At 42.8% G+C, this 15,261-nt stretch overlaps 1 protein-coding gene across 5 annotated transcripts in view; it reads left to right on the top strand.

Annotated features, from left to right (window-relative positions):
• Positions 1–15,261, top strand: part of SSX2IP (SSX family member 2 interacting protein) — a 45,053-nt gene that overhangs the window by 8,218 nt on the left and 21,574 nt on the right. For 3 of the 5 annotated variants that reach the window (XM_019501531.1, XM_019501530.1, XM_019501532.1), the window contains 7 exons: positions 261–394; positions 2,619–2,794; positions 3,025–3,225; positions 5,768–5,878; positions 7,014–7,149; positions 10,143–10,218; positions 10,298–10,475. In XM_019501531.1, the coding sequence (XP_019357076.1) occupies positions 352–394; positions 2,619–2,794; positions 3,025–3,225; positions 5,768–5,878; positions 7,014–7,149; positions 10,143–10,218; positions 10,298–10,475 (921 nt within the window). In that variant the 5' untranslated portion in view covers positions 261–351. The remainder of the gene's footprint in view (positions 1–260; positions 395–2,618; positions 2,795–3,024; positions 3,226–5,767; positions 5,879–7,013; positions 7,150–10,142; positions 10,219–10,297; positions 10,476–15,261) is intronic. The other 2 variants (XM_019501533.1, XM_019501534.1) reach the window with 2 other exon arrangements.

The raw sequence follows: 15,261 nt of genomic DNA, 5'->3' as shown, positions 1-15,261 counted from the left end.
TTTTTTTTTTTTTTTTTTTTTTTTTTTAATCTTTGCAGGGTGTCTTAATATAAAGCTTACACTAAAGATTGCTGCGCCTGGCTGCCTGTATTTAAAAACTTGTTACATTTATTATGCTGTAAATATTGGGCTCCTCTATATTTGTGTATCTATAGCAAGTTGAAATGGGTTTGAGCCAACCAGTGACTCTTTTATGCCTGCTTTAATCATCTCGCTCTGTTAGATGCTATTGTTAATCTAAAATGTTCCTGCTATTTTAGGATATGCCTACGTAGGAGATATTACCAGCAGTTGTACTAAATACTTCACTGCTCAACCAGTTGCTCAGGTATTCTGGCTGTCTTTGTTGCTATGGGAGATTGGAAGACTATTACTGTGCCAGCGCTGTCATCAGGTAACTTCTAGTTAGACAAAATTGGTTATATTCTTGCTTTAGAAAATGGACATATCATTAGCATAAAGATATTCAGGGATCTTGGTTTCCTCTGTTTAAAAAATCACAAGTTCTCGGATTAAAACCCCCCAAATCCATAATTAAAATGAAACATCACTATAGATAGGTATCAATTGAGCACAATGTTTTATTGATATATTTACAATTTTAAAGGAATTTGGTAGCTTGCCAGTGCCTCAGTCACTATAATAAAATCAATTTTAAACACCTATAAATTTTTACATTTGATTTTGAGTTTTTTATCATGGAAAATCAGATAGCCCCCTGCCCCCTTCACTCACCAGGATGCAGATCCAGGCCCCTTGCTCCCAATGCACAGCCCCCACCCCTCCCCAGCCCTGGTGGTGCCCCTCACTCACTAGCTACAGACCTCCACCCACCCAGCCCTGCTGGAAGGGGCCCCCAGATGCCTGGTCTATGGGGATAGGGACCTGCAGACCACTGACCCGCAAATCAGCATCCAAGCCTTGGCTGCTGCCTGCTGGAGGCAGCAGCTACTGTGGCAGATCAGAGCAGCATGGCCCAAGCAGAGCCCCTTGGGGTGGGGTGGGGTGGGGTGGGGTGGGGGGAGAACAGGAGGCAAGAAGATGCAGGCTTCCCCCTGCAAGCTTGGGCTCCCTGCCCTGCTGCCGCCCCACCCCCTCAGGGCCTTTGGAGCCCAGTGGGTGGTGCCCTGGTGTAGCAGGGCAGAGCAAGGCCGGGTGGGGAAGCTCATTGCCACCATTGGGAGCTCTGCCCTGCCACGATGAGGCACCTCTTGTCCATCCAGCAGCAGCGACAGGAACAATTCTGTGCTGCTACCTCCGCTGTTGCTGGGGCAGGCATGGGGCCTGCTGGGGCAGGCAAGGTGCACTTTGCCATGGTGGCATGGTGCTTGCAGCGACAGGGAGCTTCCCTGCCCCACTCTGCTTTGCCATGCAGGGTCCCACCTGCTGGGCTTCAGAAGCCCTGGGGAGCAGGGGCGGCCTCCATCCGCCCCCACCCTGCACAGAGATCTGGGGTGCATGTGCTCCCCATGCCTCCCCCAAAAGTGCATGCAGTAGCATAGAGCCAGCCCCATCCCCTGGATGAGCTGCCTGTGGCTCCCTCCCGCTCCCCATGGGGACCCTGCGGCCACACATTCTGGCGCTGGGCCCCAAATCCTGCACAGTGCCCAGGCTGGGCAGCAGCCTCAGCCGTACTTAACTTACTCTCTCCCTCCCTATGGGAGCCTCAGTCCCCCTTCCCCCTTCTCAACTCCTGCCAGACTTACCTGCAGGTGCTGCTCTCCAGGCTACCTGGTGACCATGTACATGTGTGAGTGCGCACATGAATATGGCATCTCCTGCCTGACTGCCCTCCTCCTGCTCCCCCAGCCCCCTGCAGGCTGGAAATCTGCCAGCCTGCAGAGAGCTCTTTGCAGTAGTGGAAAATCTGTGCGTTTCTCAGTTCAAATGGAAAAATCCATGTTTTTTCCATTTTTCTGGGGGAAACGGAAAACCTGGATCCCTGATGATATTTAATGGGCACTATAGAGTGAGGCTGGTATTTTCTGTGTGGAATCGAATTGACTGCAAGTAGAAATACTGGATAATGCAGTAGTATCTATCGCAATTTCTACTTGGGTAAGTGATTTTACAAAATGGTTACTACTAACAATTATTTTCCCATTTGTGAAAGAAATCTAGATATTTACATTTTCCAGGGTCTGTGCATATGTTACATGGATGCAGCACTTTTCTTTATTTATTCAGGTTCTTTCTCACCCTATCTTTTGATTTTAACTGCATTGAAAGAAAGGGTACTTTTGTGTACATTTGAGTCGGTGGAGAGTAAGATAAGATGTACAATCAAATATAATTTATAAAACTTTTATTTACAAATTTTGGTCATGCATGATAAATGGAAATCTAAGTAAGCAAATCCAGTAACTTAGAATTTTTCCTGCTTTGTGAAAAGATGATTTGTTCTAAGAAAAAGGTTTTAGAATGTTGTCAAAGTTTTACTTTTCAGTAGAAACTGATACCTTGTATTTTGTTTAGAATGTACTTTTAAGCTCTTACTTAAAATGAAATTAAATTTAGAACTAAAAGTTCTAGATTATGATTGATCTTGCTTTAAGGGATTGTATGGTTTTTTTAGTGTATTGAGTTATTAGTCTTGACTTGTTCCTTAATATTTTGAGTTTTAGATAGCAAAAATACTTCTCAATATACCTCAGAAAAAAAGATGTCTCCCTCAAGCTTAAACATGCAACAAGTGCTACGCTTGCCACTGCCTTCATCCAAAAGTATGAACAGCTTTTTCAGTGCCTTCTGCACAGAAGAGAATGTTGAACAGAGTATATCCTATCTTAATAGGGTAAGCAGATTTTCAGATATTAAGAACAATAGTCGATCACCTGTAGAAAGGGTGTGAATGTTCTCTGGAATGGAAGAACTTAGTCTCATGAAGTAGGCATTTTGCCTGTAACTTCTCAAGACCAAAATGATGGCATCTTCCCTACAGAAATGAATGTCCTTTGATATCCTAATACAGAATTTTTAAGTCAGAAAAAGAAATCACTTTCATCTCTCTCTCTCTTACATCAGGAGTTGACAACACTGGGTTTCCCTTCACTTTATGCAGAGTCCAAAGGTAAAGAATTAAACTTAATATCTATCTTAAATTGTATGAATGAACTACTTGTACTTCAACGCAAGAACCTCCGAGCTCAGGAAGAGATGGAAGTGCAGCACTTGAAATTGGGTAGTGATATGGATCATCTGCAGAACTGCTATGCCAAACTAAAGGTAGAAAATTCATTCTTTCATAACTTACATCATAATGTAATGCACTCATTTAATAATGCTAAATTCTCGGTTGTTGTAATTTGCTTGTATGTTAAAAACTTTAATTATCCTGTATGTTATTTCTCTGGTGTCATTTTTTTTCATAATTGAGTGAAAGCTCATTAAACTTAATGAAAATGAGTTAATGGGAAGGAGAAATAAAGTCTGAATCCTTATTTCTCTAATGATACTATTTATGAATGGTTTCTGACCACCTGTACAGGAGGAAGATTAATTGGATTAGATGGTTATAATGCATGGTGAATGTGAAAATCTTGGGAGGTGTTTGGACTTCATCTTTTACTAGTATATTGGGAGAGATGTTAGGTTTTCCTTGCTAGAAAATGAATTACTTCATAGAGTAATTAGTAATATTGGCACAAGTAGTAGCAGGCTTATCCATGCTGCTTTTCAAATGTCATCTAGATTTCTAAGACTGGAATATAGTTCATTCCCTGTATTGTTCCCTGGACACCTTATTACCGAGTTTCTACACCAGGTCTATTCAGAGCAGTCACAATGCATTTTTGACTACTAGCTTGAATTTTGACCAAGTTGGTTGTAAAGGCTCTATAACCTTGTGTTCTTTTAGGTTAAACTATAAACAATGGCCCATTATTGTTAGTGGCAAGAACTGCATGGAAAAATTTATATTTGAAAGTACATAGCAAATTTTGAATTGTAGGTCAGCTGTGAGACACATTTTCTTTTCCACAGCTATATCCTACCAAAGCAAATGTAATTTCAGTGGATAACTGAGCACCTGTTTTGCTTTTTGAGAAGATTGGCTATCACTGTTGTTTTCCCCTAGTATTTGTATTGTAGTAGTGCATAGAAGTCTCAATTTGCCTAGAAAAATAACGTCTTGATTCACTGTACACAACAATCCGAGTCCTGAGGAGTTTAATTTGCATGGAAACAAAACTGTCCTGCAACATTTAAATTCCCTTTTGTGATAGTACACCTGCTTTTGGAAAAATGTAATTTCTGAAATGTTAGTTGCCTGCACACTCGGGCAAATTACTCTACCTTGCATGCATCTGGGACATTTTGCCTTCCTCATTGTTCTTGTGTTGATGCAGTGCTTATCTGGCCCTCAGGCCATAAATTTTTTTCACAGTATTACTTTCAGTTGTGATGGAAGAGCCCTTTTTACAGATGTTGCATTGTATAAGATGTTACCTGTATTCAGTTATGGCATACTTAGACATTCCTAAATGAGTGATTTTTACAACCAGGGTGTCATGAGACCCTATTATGGGTTTCTTGGGATGCTGCGCAACATGGCACTGCTACGGGCAAACATGTAAACATGCTATACAAGATAAACCCAGAGATTTCAAATAGGAATCTAAAGCATCAAAATGCATCTTGACCTGTTGTGGACTTGCTCTCTTATTTTTTCCATAATCAAAATGAATGAAAACTAAGAATTGGCATTTTCTGAAGGGTTGAGATCCGCTGTCCTAAATGCTCATATAGTTTCTTCATATTTCTGTACTCTTGATATTGACAAAGAAAATGGCCTCGAGTAGTTTGATATATCTTGGCCACATGATTTATTGCAGAACTGAAGCTGCAGTATTTTGCTCTGGAATCTAACTTTAAAAAAAAAAAAAGCAGGAGGTGTATTTCTAGCCTTTTTTAGTTGACCAAAACCTTCAGAATGTCAATTGACGGTCATTAGTGCAATCTGCTACAGTAACTACAGTGATACCTATCTAAAGCTACTCTGAAACAGTATCTGTAAACTGCTCCATTCAGTCCTGAGATTACTGTTCAACTCTCACTGATCCTTTTTTCAAAAGCAGCCAGCTAATGTGTCCATCTCTGAGCCCCAAATCGACAAAAGAGCTGGAGTCCAAAGCATCTAGCTCCATCCCTGACTTCTGTACATATTATAGTATACTGAGTATTTAAAAATCTAAAGGCAGCAAAATATTAAGTGCATTCCATATCAAACTAAAAGTAGTAATATGGTACTGATTTAAGTTTTCTGTATATGTTCAGTAAAATCTCCATGAAATTAATTTACTGTAGTACTCCAGTGTAGCAGACTGCCATATGTATAATAGACCCCGTAAACGGAATTTCAGAAATTAGGTAGAAGGTAGGGTGGAGATGCACTTTATAGACTAGTCATCTCCGATTCAGTTAAGCTTTTGTGAGCAGCGATCACTTCAGCTGACACTATCTGATGAGTAGCATTTGTGTAGTGGTGGATGAAGTGATCTGTGGATTGTCAAAGCTTATGGATCTCTGATTCTGATAGTCTATAAGGCCCATCTCTATCCTGCCTTCTGCCTGATATCAAGCTAACATGGCTAAATACTTCTCTTTATTCAGAAATTAGGTTCCACTTGACATGTATTATGCAAGTGGGCTCTGCCAACATACTGGATTTCTGATGGTTCAACAAGAACAAACTTGTCTGAAATTAATTTTTTGGGTTTTTTTCTTTTGTAAATTTGAATTAAGATTGTATTATAAACATTTTCTTTAGGAGCAACTAGAAGCCTCTAAAAGGGAGATAGTTGGACTTCAGGAAAGAGACAGACAGCTTCAGTGCAAAAACAGAAATCTGCACCAATTACTTAAAAATGAAAAGGATGAGGTGAGTTAGCCTGTACATCTCATAAACCATTGATTGATCAAACTCACATGCAGTGTTGCAGTTGAGCTTTTTCTAATATTGTGTCCATGTGAGATGACAAATGGTTGGACTCAGATTACTTTTGAGTCACTTTTAGTAAACATCAGGGTCCTACAGCATGCCCAATGTTATAGCATTTTTGCCCATAATAAAGCAAATAAGTGTTTATCATGTGGATGTAGAAAACAGGGGGGCAGGGAGCATGGGGGAACAACTATTCAGAACATGGAATGGATCCTTGGAAATCTGGGTGGGGGAATGAATGAAATCCACACTGAAGTTTTCAACAGACAAGACTTTGCCTAAATTACCAACGTGAGGCTTGGAATTCCTTATCTTTGGTTTCACTGCAATGTTTTTGTTTAATTATTTTTTAAAAATTTTCTCTAGTTTTTTGTCACAATAGTGAGCATATGTACTTAGCATGTTAATGTTCAGCTAAGTATATTGGACATGCTATAGTTGTAAATTCTTAACAACTAAGCTGGTTTGTTGGTTGGCTCCAAGACCCACCAGACTGGTTTGAGTGGGCAGAGTCAGCTGCCAGTTAACTGATCCTCTAGCAGCATTGGAGCATGTTAGGACTTGGATGAGCCCTGGCACAGTCCCCATGCTTCCACTGATCAACTAATCAGCAGCTGGTGGTGGCTGCACTGGGTGGGGCCTATTTGAGCCCCACTGTGGTCCATTCAGCCAGCATGTTCATTTTAGCATGCCATTGAAACCAGCCACAATATTATCACATGAAGAATTTATAATAATTTTGTGGCCAGATTTTGGTTTTTGGTTTGCAATTAATTGAATGTGTGGCCAGGTTACATTTTAAGATGTGACTAACTGGTTAATTGCATCTTACGTATAACATCTGCCAGGGCTGTAGTTGTTTTTCTGCAACATCCTAGTTCTCTGAAGTACTTAATGTTACAAGATGCATGCTCTCCTATCCCTAAATATTCCTTTTTTCATTTTCTTTCACAATTACTAATCTCAACCAGTTCCTAGTTTTACAGAACAATGTTGATTTTTGTTTTTAATTTTAAAGGAAAGAATTTTTTGTATAATGTGAAGAGCTGTATGTTTTGGGGGGGTATTTTAGGTGCAGAAATTGCAGAATATTATTGCAAGTCGGGCTACTCAGTACAATCACGATATGAAAAGAAAAGAAAGAGAATACAACAAACTAAAAGAACGATTGCATCAACTAGTTATGAACAAAAAGGATAAAAAGATAGGTAAGTAAATATATCACTACTGTACACAGTTTAGATAATAAAGCTCTAAAGTTGTAAATAAAGTTGTAAATATGTGCTTTGTTTACCACCTTAGTTCTCAGCAACGGAACCCCCTTACCTAGGGTGCTATTTGATTTCCAGAACGGTATCATAAAGAGAGCACTGCACAAAATGTGTAATTTTCAAATTCTTGTTTGTAGAGTAGGTGAAAACCTTGGTGTTGTTATGTTTTACACATCTTTAAAAATACAGTTTTTTAGTGTTTACTTTCTTATAGACAGAAGCCAAAGAAAACTAGTTAGTACTCCAGTGAGAATCTTGATAACTTTCTCAATTCTAAATAGGACTGATCCCTTCTACCCCATAATTTCTCACTACTGTTGCTAGCAGTTCAGATCTTAAGACATATACTTGATAATGTAGTAAAACCTCTAGGCCAGGGGTCTAGACCTGTGGAACCTATGACACGTGGAGCTGTGGCTTAGATGGTATTTGGCACCGTGGGACTCTCCCCACACTTCACTGAAGTCAGTTGCCTTGGGCTCCAGTAGAGGGGCAGGTGTCCCTGCATTGCACCACAGTCAAACTGGGGCTCTGGCACAGGGTTGCTCTCCCTGCCCTGTGCTGCAGTCAGTTGCCTAGGGCTCGAGCGAGGGGGAGCTCTGCCTGTGCCATGCCTCAGTTGGGCAGTTCAGGCTTGGGCTCTTATTTTGGGCTGGGGGGTCCTCTTGCAGTACCAAAGTGCAGCTGAGTGGTAAGGAGAAGCAGCAGCTGGGTCTTAATGCCCACCCAGCAGACTCTGACACAAGCTGGGTCATTCTACTACCCGTCCTCCTGCCCTCCCCTCAAGCTGGAAAATGTTGCTAACCCTTCCTCTAGGTATCACCATTGAGGCCCTATATTGTGTTCACCACCTATGACCACAGTTAGCTGGCACTTCTTAAAATATTGGTAGATTCCTGGAGCCCAGTCTAATTCTAGGGAAAGGGGGGATATTTAAGAGGAATTATAACATTTGTGTAGAGACAGATTGTGAGGACTGGGGAAGAGTTTTATGTCTTACTGTCATGTCTTTCAGGTGCTCTACCATTTCTTAAAAATATTAAGCATGTTCTACTTTCTACTGTGTGTGGATGTTTCTCTTAAAACATACCGCTTCCGCTGTATGCACAGCATAATTTATTTTGTGTTTAGGTTTGCGTTATTAGTCTTGCCCTTCAGTACAGTATTGTTACTTGGAGTAGGCATTTAAGAGTGAAGATAAAGGAGCAACTAAGGGTGTCTACATACGAGTGCAGAGGCTTCTTCACGCTGGAATTCCAGCACATCAAAGCAGAATCCAATAATTGAGTCTGCTGGAGCATGGCAATTACAGTGATCCAGCAGCCTCCTGCATCTTGTGTATCAGCACCCTGTGCTTAAAAATGGCAGCAGTGGCACTTGAACATTGAACGAACTTTAGTTGAAGCACCCCTGCTGCCATTTTTAAGCACAGGGGCACTCTGTCCCCACCCCCATCTAAAAGTGCCCTTGTTAGCAGTGCAAGATCAATGTCAGGTTTCCCCAGCTAACTCAACCCAAGTTACAGACGACTTGTTTGCAGTGTATACATACCCTAAAATCACGTGGAAAATGAATATAATCTTAGAAATTATCTTTATAGCCAAGGCGACTATCTATTAGATGGATAATTTAACATCTCAAATGATTACAATAGAAAAGCATTGTAGAAGAGGTAGACATTGTCTTTCACCCTAATTTTGTTTGGTGGTGTTTTTATTTGGGTTTGAATTGACAACTTTTTAAGTGTGACATATCTGTGGCAAACTGTTCCATAACAATCTGCATATTTGGAATTAATTTTGAAAACTTAAAGCTCTTGTGAAGGATAGTAACTGCTCATGTACCAGGAAACACTTTAAAGCCCAAACATGGATGATCTGTTCAGTTGCTGAATACAGGTATTCAGCAACTGACAGTATATAAAGCTTTGTGGAATATCTTTATTTTAATTTCTATGGCTCATTGTGTTAGTGCCTGCAGAGCCCTAGTTATGCACAAGGGTCCTATTTTGCTAGGCACGGGGAAAAGAACAAAAAGGCAGTCCCATCCCAAAGACCTTACACTCTAACAAGAGAGTGTTAACACCAGAGACACCATGTGAATACAGACAGATGGGGAACAAAAGGTAACAGTTATACTTCTGATCAGCATGATAGTCAGTGTTCATGGCACACTAACTGCCTGACTATTGTTGATCTTCATAGGTACTGTAGAGAGTTTCCTTGAGGAAGGATTAAAAGAAGGAAAGTTAGAGGGGTTTACAGATATGTACAGGGAATTCTTTCCAGGCAATGATAGGAGTTGACAGCTTGGTGCTAAGTAAGACATGCTAGATAAAGGCTAGGACAGGCTGTGAAGAAAAGTGTTTTTGTCGCATAGGAGGTGGAGCAAATGGACAATTGTGAAGAGAAAGGTGATGTAATTGAAGCAATAAGCCAGGAAAAATTACATATCTGATGTCAACCTCTCTCACTTCATGTGTTGCCTGCTTTCTTAGATTGTGTATTATTCAGGGTGGGAACATCTCTGTAGTCATACAGTACTAATCACTACTACAGTATCATTAAAAATAACAAGCTGGTTTATATCTAGTCATGGCTTTCTACTCCTGCCCAGGGAAGTGTTCTCTGCCATGCAGTGTTTTGAGTGTATATAAGCAAGATCAGATGGGGTATATCAAATGTGATGCTTTACTCCAAGCTGTCAGAATTTCCTGTGGGCTTTTATCATCTCTTAATTTTGTTTGCAGGGACTTTTGGTCTCCTGTGGGTGCAAAGACTGATATATTTTTTTTTTAATGTTCGGTGTTGGGAGGTCTGTTGACACTATCTACATATTAAGGCAAATATGCAAAGGTAGGATTTATTGTTTAGATATACACCTTTATTTCACACTCTGAACTATCTTTCTTACCCTTCTTATTTTTTTAGCTATGGAAGTTCTAAATTATGTAGGTCGAGTTGATGGGAAGAGAGGTGGTTGGAGAACTGATAAAACAGAAGCCAGGTAAGTTGATAGCTATATAACAATGTTCATTAATTGAAGAATGTGTCATAGTTCATTATTATAAGGCTTCTACTTTCAGGAATGAAGAAGAAATGTATAAAGCTCTGTTAAGGGATTACGAGCAATGCCAAAAACAACTTCTAGTAGAAAATGCTGAGCTGAGGAAAGTTCTTCAACAAATGAAGAAAGAAATGATTTCACTCCTCCCCCCACAGAAACAGAAACCTAGAGAAAGATCTGAAGATGGTATTGGACCAGTAAGTGTTTATCAGTTTTAAAAAGTACTAAGCTAGTACTGTGCCATAGTTACTGGGTCATGCAAAATCTCTAACTCTAGCTTCTCGAGTCTGGCAACCTGCACTAGTTGGTATGCCCCAGGCAGTGCGTAGAGTTCAAATAGGCCAAAGCAGAATGTCAAAATCCTGTCTTTGGATGTTTCAGTTGATATTTGGGTATGTAAAGTCAATCAGGTCATATCTATATTTGAAAGCTAATTTAAGGTAGGGTGGGAATTTAAAGGACATGAGCTAGTCCCAAATAATTTTGGTTGTTGACAAGTGCTTAGATGCTGAGTTCATTGTCCTAATATGAAGGTTATCCTCTTATGGTTTTTAAGTTAGAAAATGTGATTTCCAGTGAATGTTAAGGATAACATGGTTATTGATTGTGACCATTCTGTGGTGTACTAGTTAAATCAGGGGTGTCGAAGATAGTTGGCCTGTGGAGCTACATCATCCACATCCTGATGCTGGCCTTGGGTCTTGAGTTGACCTGCACATGTTGTGTGCCGAATTGGCCACATGTGCAGGGCCTGGGACACACGCTGCGGCATGTGTGCTCTACACAACAGCCACGCAGGGCCTGCCTGGGACTTCCTCCCCAACACTGCTGCATGCTGGCTTCAGCACCCACTCTGGTTGGTCTGGGACATGAGCCTCAGGCAGCACCTGCAATCCGAGACTGGCCAAAGCAGGCATTGATCTGACATGCAGGAGTGGGGTGCCCACAGTACATGTCCTGGACCTGTTGAAGCAGGCACCACCAGCACTGGATCCAGGATGGGGTGGGGAAAGGGGAGTGAGTAAGTCCACAGGCCTGATCTAACTCACAGGGCTAACTAACCCTGTGCTGTTCAGATGAGTTTGATGCCCCTGGGTTAAATGAATCGGTGTTTCTGTTTGAAAGATCTACAGATAATTTCAGGGAAAATAATGCTTCTAAACACCATGGTTTTTTCTCCAGTTCTGCCAGTGTTCCCTGTTCTTGTACTAAGAGCCTGTATATGAAAATGGGATCAATGTTGCCTAGCATGAACCTAATGTGTACTTGTTGATTTCCCCCATCAGAAGTCACAATTGCATTTGATATCAATATGAATTGCGAAATAAGCTACAACAGCTAACTTAATCCTCTCTAAGTAGCAGAAATAAACAAGGAATGAAAAACAAAATTATTCACAACCCTATTTTTGAGTCATCAGTAGTTCCAAGATCATACTGGATGAGTAATTTTGCATTAGAATTTGCATGTTTTTATTGACACAGAACAAGCTATGAAACTGCATTGTGCTATAGAAAATAGGTTTATGCTTCTTCATTGTAGCGTATGTGAACCTGGCTTAGCAGAGGACCTGGCTTCTTTAGCATCTAGCATTCTAATACTGCCCTGAACACACATTGTTCATAGCTGAAAATAAATAAAGATAAGTGTATGATATAGAATAATATAAAGCATAATGTTCAATGCCAGAAACCAGCCAGAAATGTACATTGCATCATACATTTATGCTTTGAATTTTATATTATACATTAATCTTTACATATTTATTTTCAGCTGTGGGCAGTTCAGTGGTGTTCAGGGCAGTACAAACACGCTAGATGCTGTAATTGTATTGTAACGCGTTTGTAACTAATACATAATACAAATGTAAATAAACAAATATTTATATGCTCACTTGGTTCATGAGAAGGCGATGGAGGAATTGTGGTGAAGAGACAGGGATAAATAAAGAAGAGCAATTGGCATCCGAACTTTGGAAAAGGGGGAGATTAGGGCTTGGGAAGCATCTTTGGGATTGATCGTATGGTTGCTGTCCTGAGTGATAGGTAAGGAAGCAAGAGTGCAGGTGGAATTTCCAAGTTTTTGGCTGTTATTTGGGGAGTTTACTGTTGTTTTTTATCTGTAGGCTGTTTGTCATTTATTGTAAGCCACTGACTTTCTGAATATGGCAGGATAAAAATCATTATTATCAATAATAATATTTTTCCTTGACATGAAAAAGTGGTGCTTAACTCTTCCCTGGGCAGGAAAAGAAAGCTATGCCTAAATATAAACCAGGTTGTTATTTTTAACTATATTGTGGTAGTGATTAGAAGCCTAAATCCTGATTAATACTGTACAACTAAGCTAGGGATAGCTATTCAAAAAGCCAGAGCCCGAATTGATTCAATCTTTGCAGGTTTCATAGTTTCTAGGGTCGGAAGGGACCTGAGAAGATCATCTAGTCCGACCCCCTGCCATGGCAGGAAAGAGTACTGGGGTCAAACGACCCCAGCAAGGTGTTTATCTAACCCAGCAAGGTGTTAGTCTAACCTGCAAAGATTGAACTGATTTACAAGTGCACAGACATTCATGTTTAATTCTAGAAATGCAGGCACATGCCTGCAGTGGCTCAAGCTAGAAGCTGGGCGTGCTAGAGCAGCCCTCCCTTCTGTTTGCAGCAGCCACAAGGATGGAGGGAAGCTGACCTGGTGGGGTGTGGCCAGGGCCCCAGCAGGGACTAAGTATGATTGTGGAGGGGTTTAAACCCCCCACCCTGGCTTGGAAGCCAGCCCCCACCTGTGCTGCCGGGCCGGGCTGGGACTCCATGACAGCCCTGCCTGGTTTGGGCATGGGGAGTCATATGCAGCCTCCATGGCCCCAGCCCCAGCTGCAGAGAAGGATCCAAACCTGGTGACTTAGCCCATGCTGGCCCCTCTGTCCTCAGCAGTACTTGCCAGCTGGCGAGGCTCAGTCCTGCATCCCCAGCTGCTGGCAAGGTAGGTGGATGGCATGGGCCATGCCAGCCAGTTCTGGCCATGCTCCTTCCCCCGTTGCTGGATTGGGGTGTGGGGGAATGGGCAACAGGGGCTGCAGTCCCCCAGTAGGGGTTGTGGGGAATAAACCCCCTCTCTGCTCTGTTTGCCTCAGGGTGCCATGCTTCTGGCCACGCCCCTGCCCTTGCCCCTGCTCTGGCTAGGGAGCAGAAGGGAGGGGCCAGCCCAGCTCTAGAGCAGAAAGCACAGCCCAGCCCAGGGCTGCAAAGCATGCATTTAGCTTGAACCAGGAAGGGGTCTGAGACAGGCATTGCATAAACTGGTTTGACCCAAATCAGTTAAATCTGATACTATATTCAACCAGGTTCATCTTAAACCAGTTTCAGCTGTTTTAAAACTGGTTTATGTGCACTGAACTTCTATTGTATTACAGGTTTAAACCAGTTTCTGATCACCTAAACCAGTTTATGTTTAACTTCAGTCCCTAGCCCTAGAGAGATGTTCCCACCTTGAATAAAAAGCAATCTAAGGAAGAAAGCAGTGTGAGCAGTTGATATCAATTGCATACAGTTTTTACATGTTTTTTCTCTTCTGGCATTTGTTTTACATTCTATACATATAAAGGGCTTAATCTGTCTGTGCGTCTGTCTGCCCGTAATGCTTTTAGCCAACTGTGCATGCGCTGCTGAGAAGGCAGGCAGCGATTGGCTGCGTGGGCCCAAGTTTGAGCCTCTGCCAGGATCTTTGTGATGGCAGCAAACGCCCTGGGTGCCTGAGCAGTGGGGCTTCCCCATGCCTCTTTGCCTGAAGGCAAAGGGGGGGGGGTCACAGTGGCAGGCAGGGAGGGAAGGAGGGAAAGGAGTGGGGCAGGGGGAGGCAAAGGGGCGGTTATGGTGGTGGCAGTTGTTGGGGCCAGGTGGCAGGGAGGGAGGGAAGGGAGCAGGCAGGGGAACCCCGACAACAGCTTTGAGGGAGGCTGCATGGGCCAGGGCAGGTGCAGGGCAGGGGGAGGTGAGGGGGGTGAGGGGTCATGGTGGTGGCTGTTGTCAGGACCAGGCGGCAGTGAAGGAAGAAAGGGAGGGAAGTGGGGAGGGAGCAACAGCTGGCAGGGAGGGGGAGGCAGCTGGAGGGAGAGGGGACAGGACGCAGGGGGAAGCCCCGCTGTGAGGTGTAAGCAGGTGGGTGGGGGGAGGGAGGGAGTCCCCATGCCGAAGGCTGGAGGAGGCAGAGGTGGTGGAGGGAGTCTTCACGTGGCCGGCTAATCATGTAGGCGGGGCATGTAAACACTCCCTGAAATCTGTCTTTCTTGATGGGCAATTAGATTCATAGACACCAGGGCTGGAAGGGACCTCGGAAGATCATCAAGTCCAGCCCCTGCCCCAGGGGCAGGAAGTCAGCAGGGATCATAGGATCCCAGCAAGATGAACATCCAAATGTCTCTTGAAGGCATTCAAATTGGGTGCTTGAACCACATCTGGCGGCAGTCCGTTCCAAACCTTGGGGGCTCAGACAGTAAAGAGGTTCTTCCTTATGTCCAGCCTGAAACGGTCATGGTGGAATTTGTGACCGTTCCACCTTGTCATCCCCTGGAGCACTCTGATGAACAGACGTTCCCCCAGATCCTGGTGGTCACCCCTAATAAATTTATAGGTGGCCATCAGATCACCGCTGAGCCTGTGCTTTTCCAGGCTGAAGAGTCCCATGGCTCTCAGCCTCTCATCATAAGGTCTGTTTTCCTCACCTCTGATCATGCGCGTGGCTCTTCTCTGGACTCTCTCAAGCTTCTCCACATCCTTTCTGAATTGTGGAGCCCAAAACGGGACACAATACTCCAACTGCAGCCTCACCAAGGCCGAGGACAACGGGAGAATGACGTCCCGGGATTTACTTGAGAAGCATCTATGGATGCAAGCCAGCTTTTTGCTTGTTTTACTAACTGTAGCATCGCATTGAAGGCTCATGTTCATCTTGTGGTCAGTCGTGACCCCCAAGTCCCTTTCATCCGTAG

The sequence above is a fragment of the Gavialis gangeticus genome, unplaced genomic scaffold (genome assembly GCF_001723915.1).
Source record: "Gavialis gangeticus isolate Ggan-Ray unplaced genomic scaffold, GavGan_comp1, whole genome shotgun sequence".
NCBI lineage: Eukaryota > Metazoa > Chordata > Crocodylia > Gavialidae > Gavialis > Gavialis gangeticus.
The sequence above is the reverse complement of the archived record's forward strand: the minus strand, read 5'-3'. Positions and strand labels throughout refer to the sequence as shown.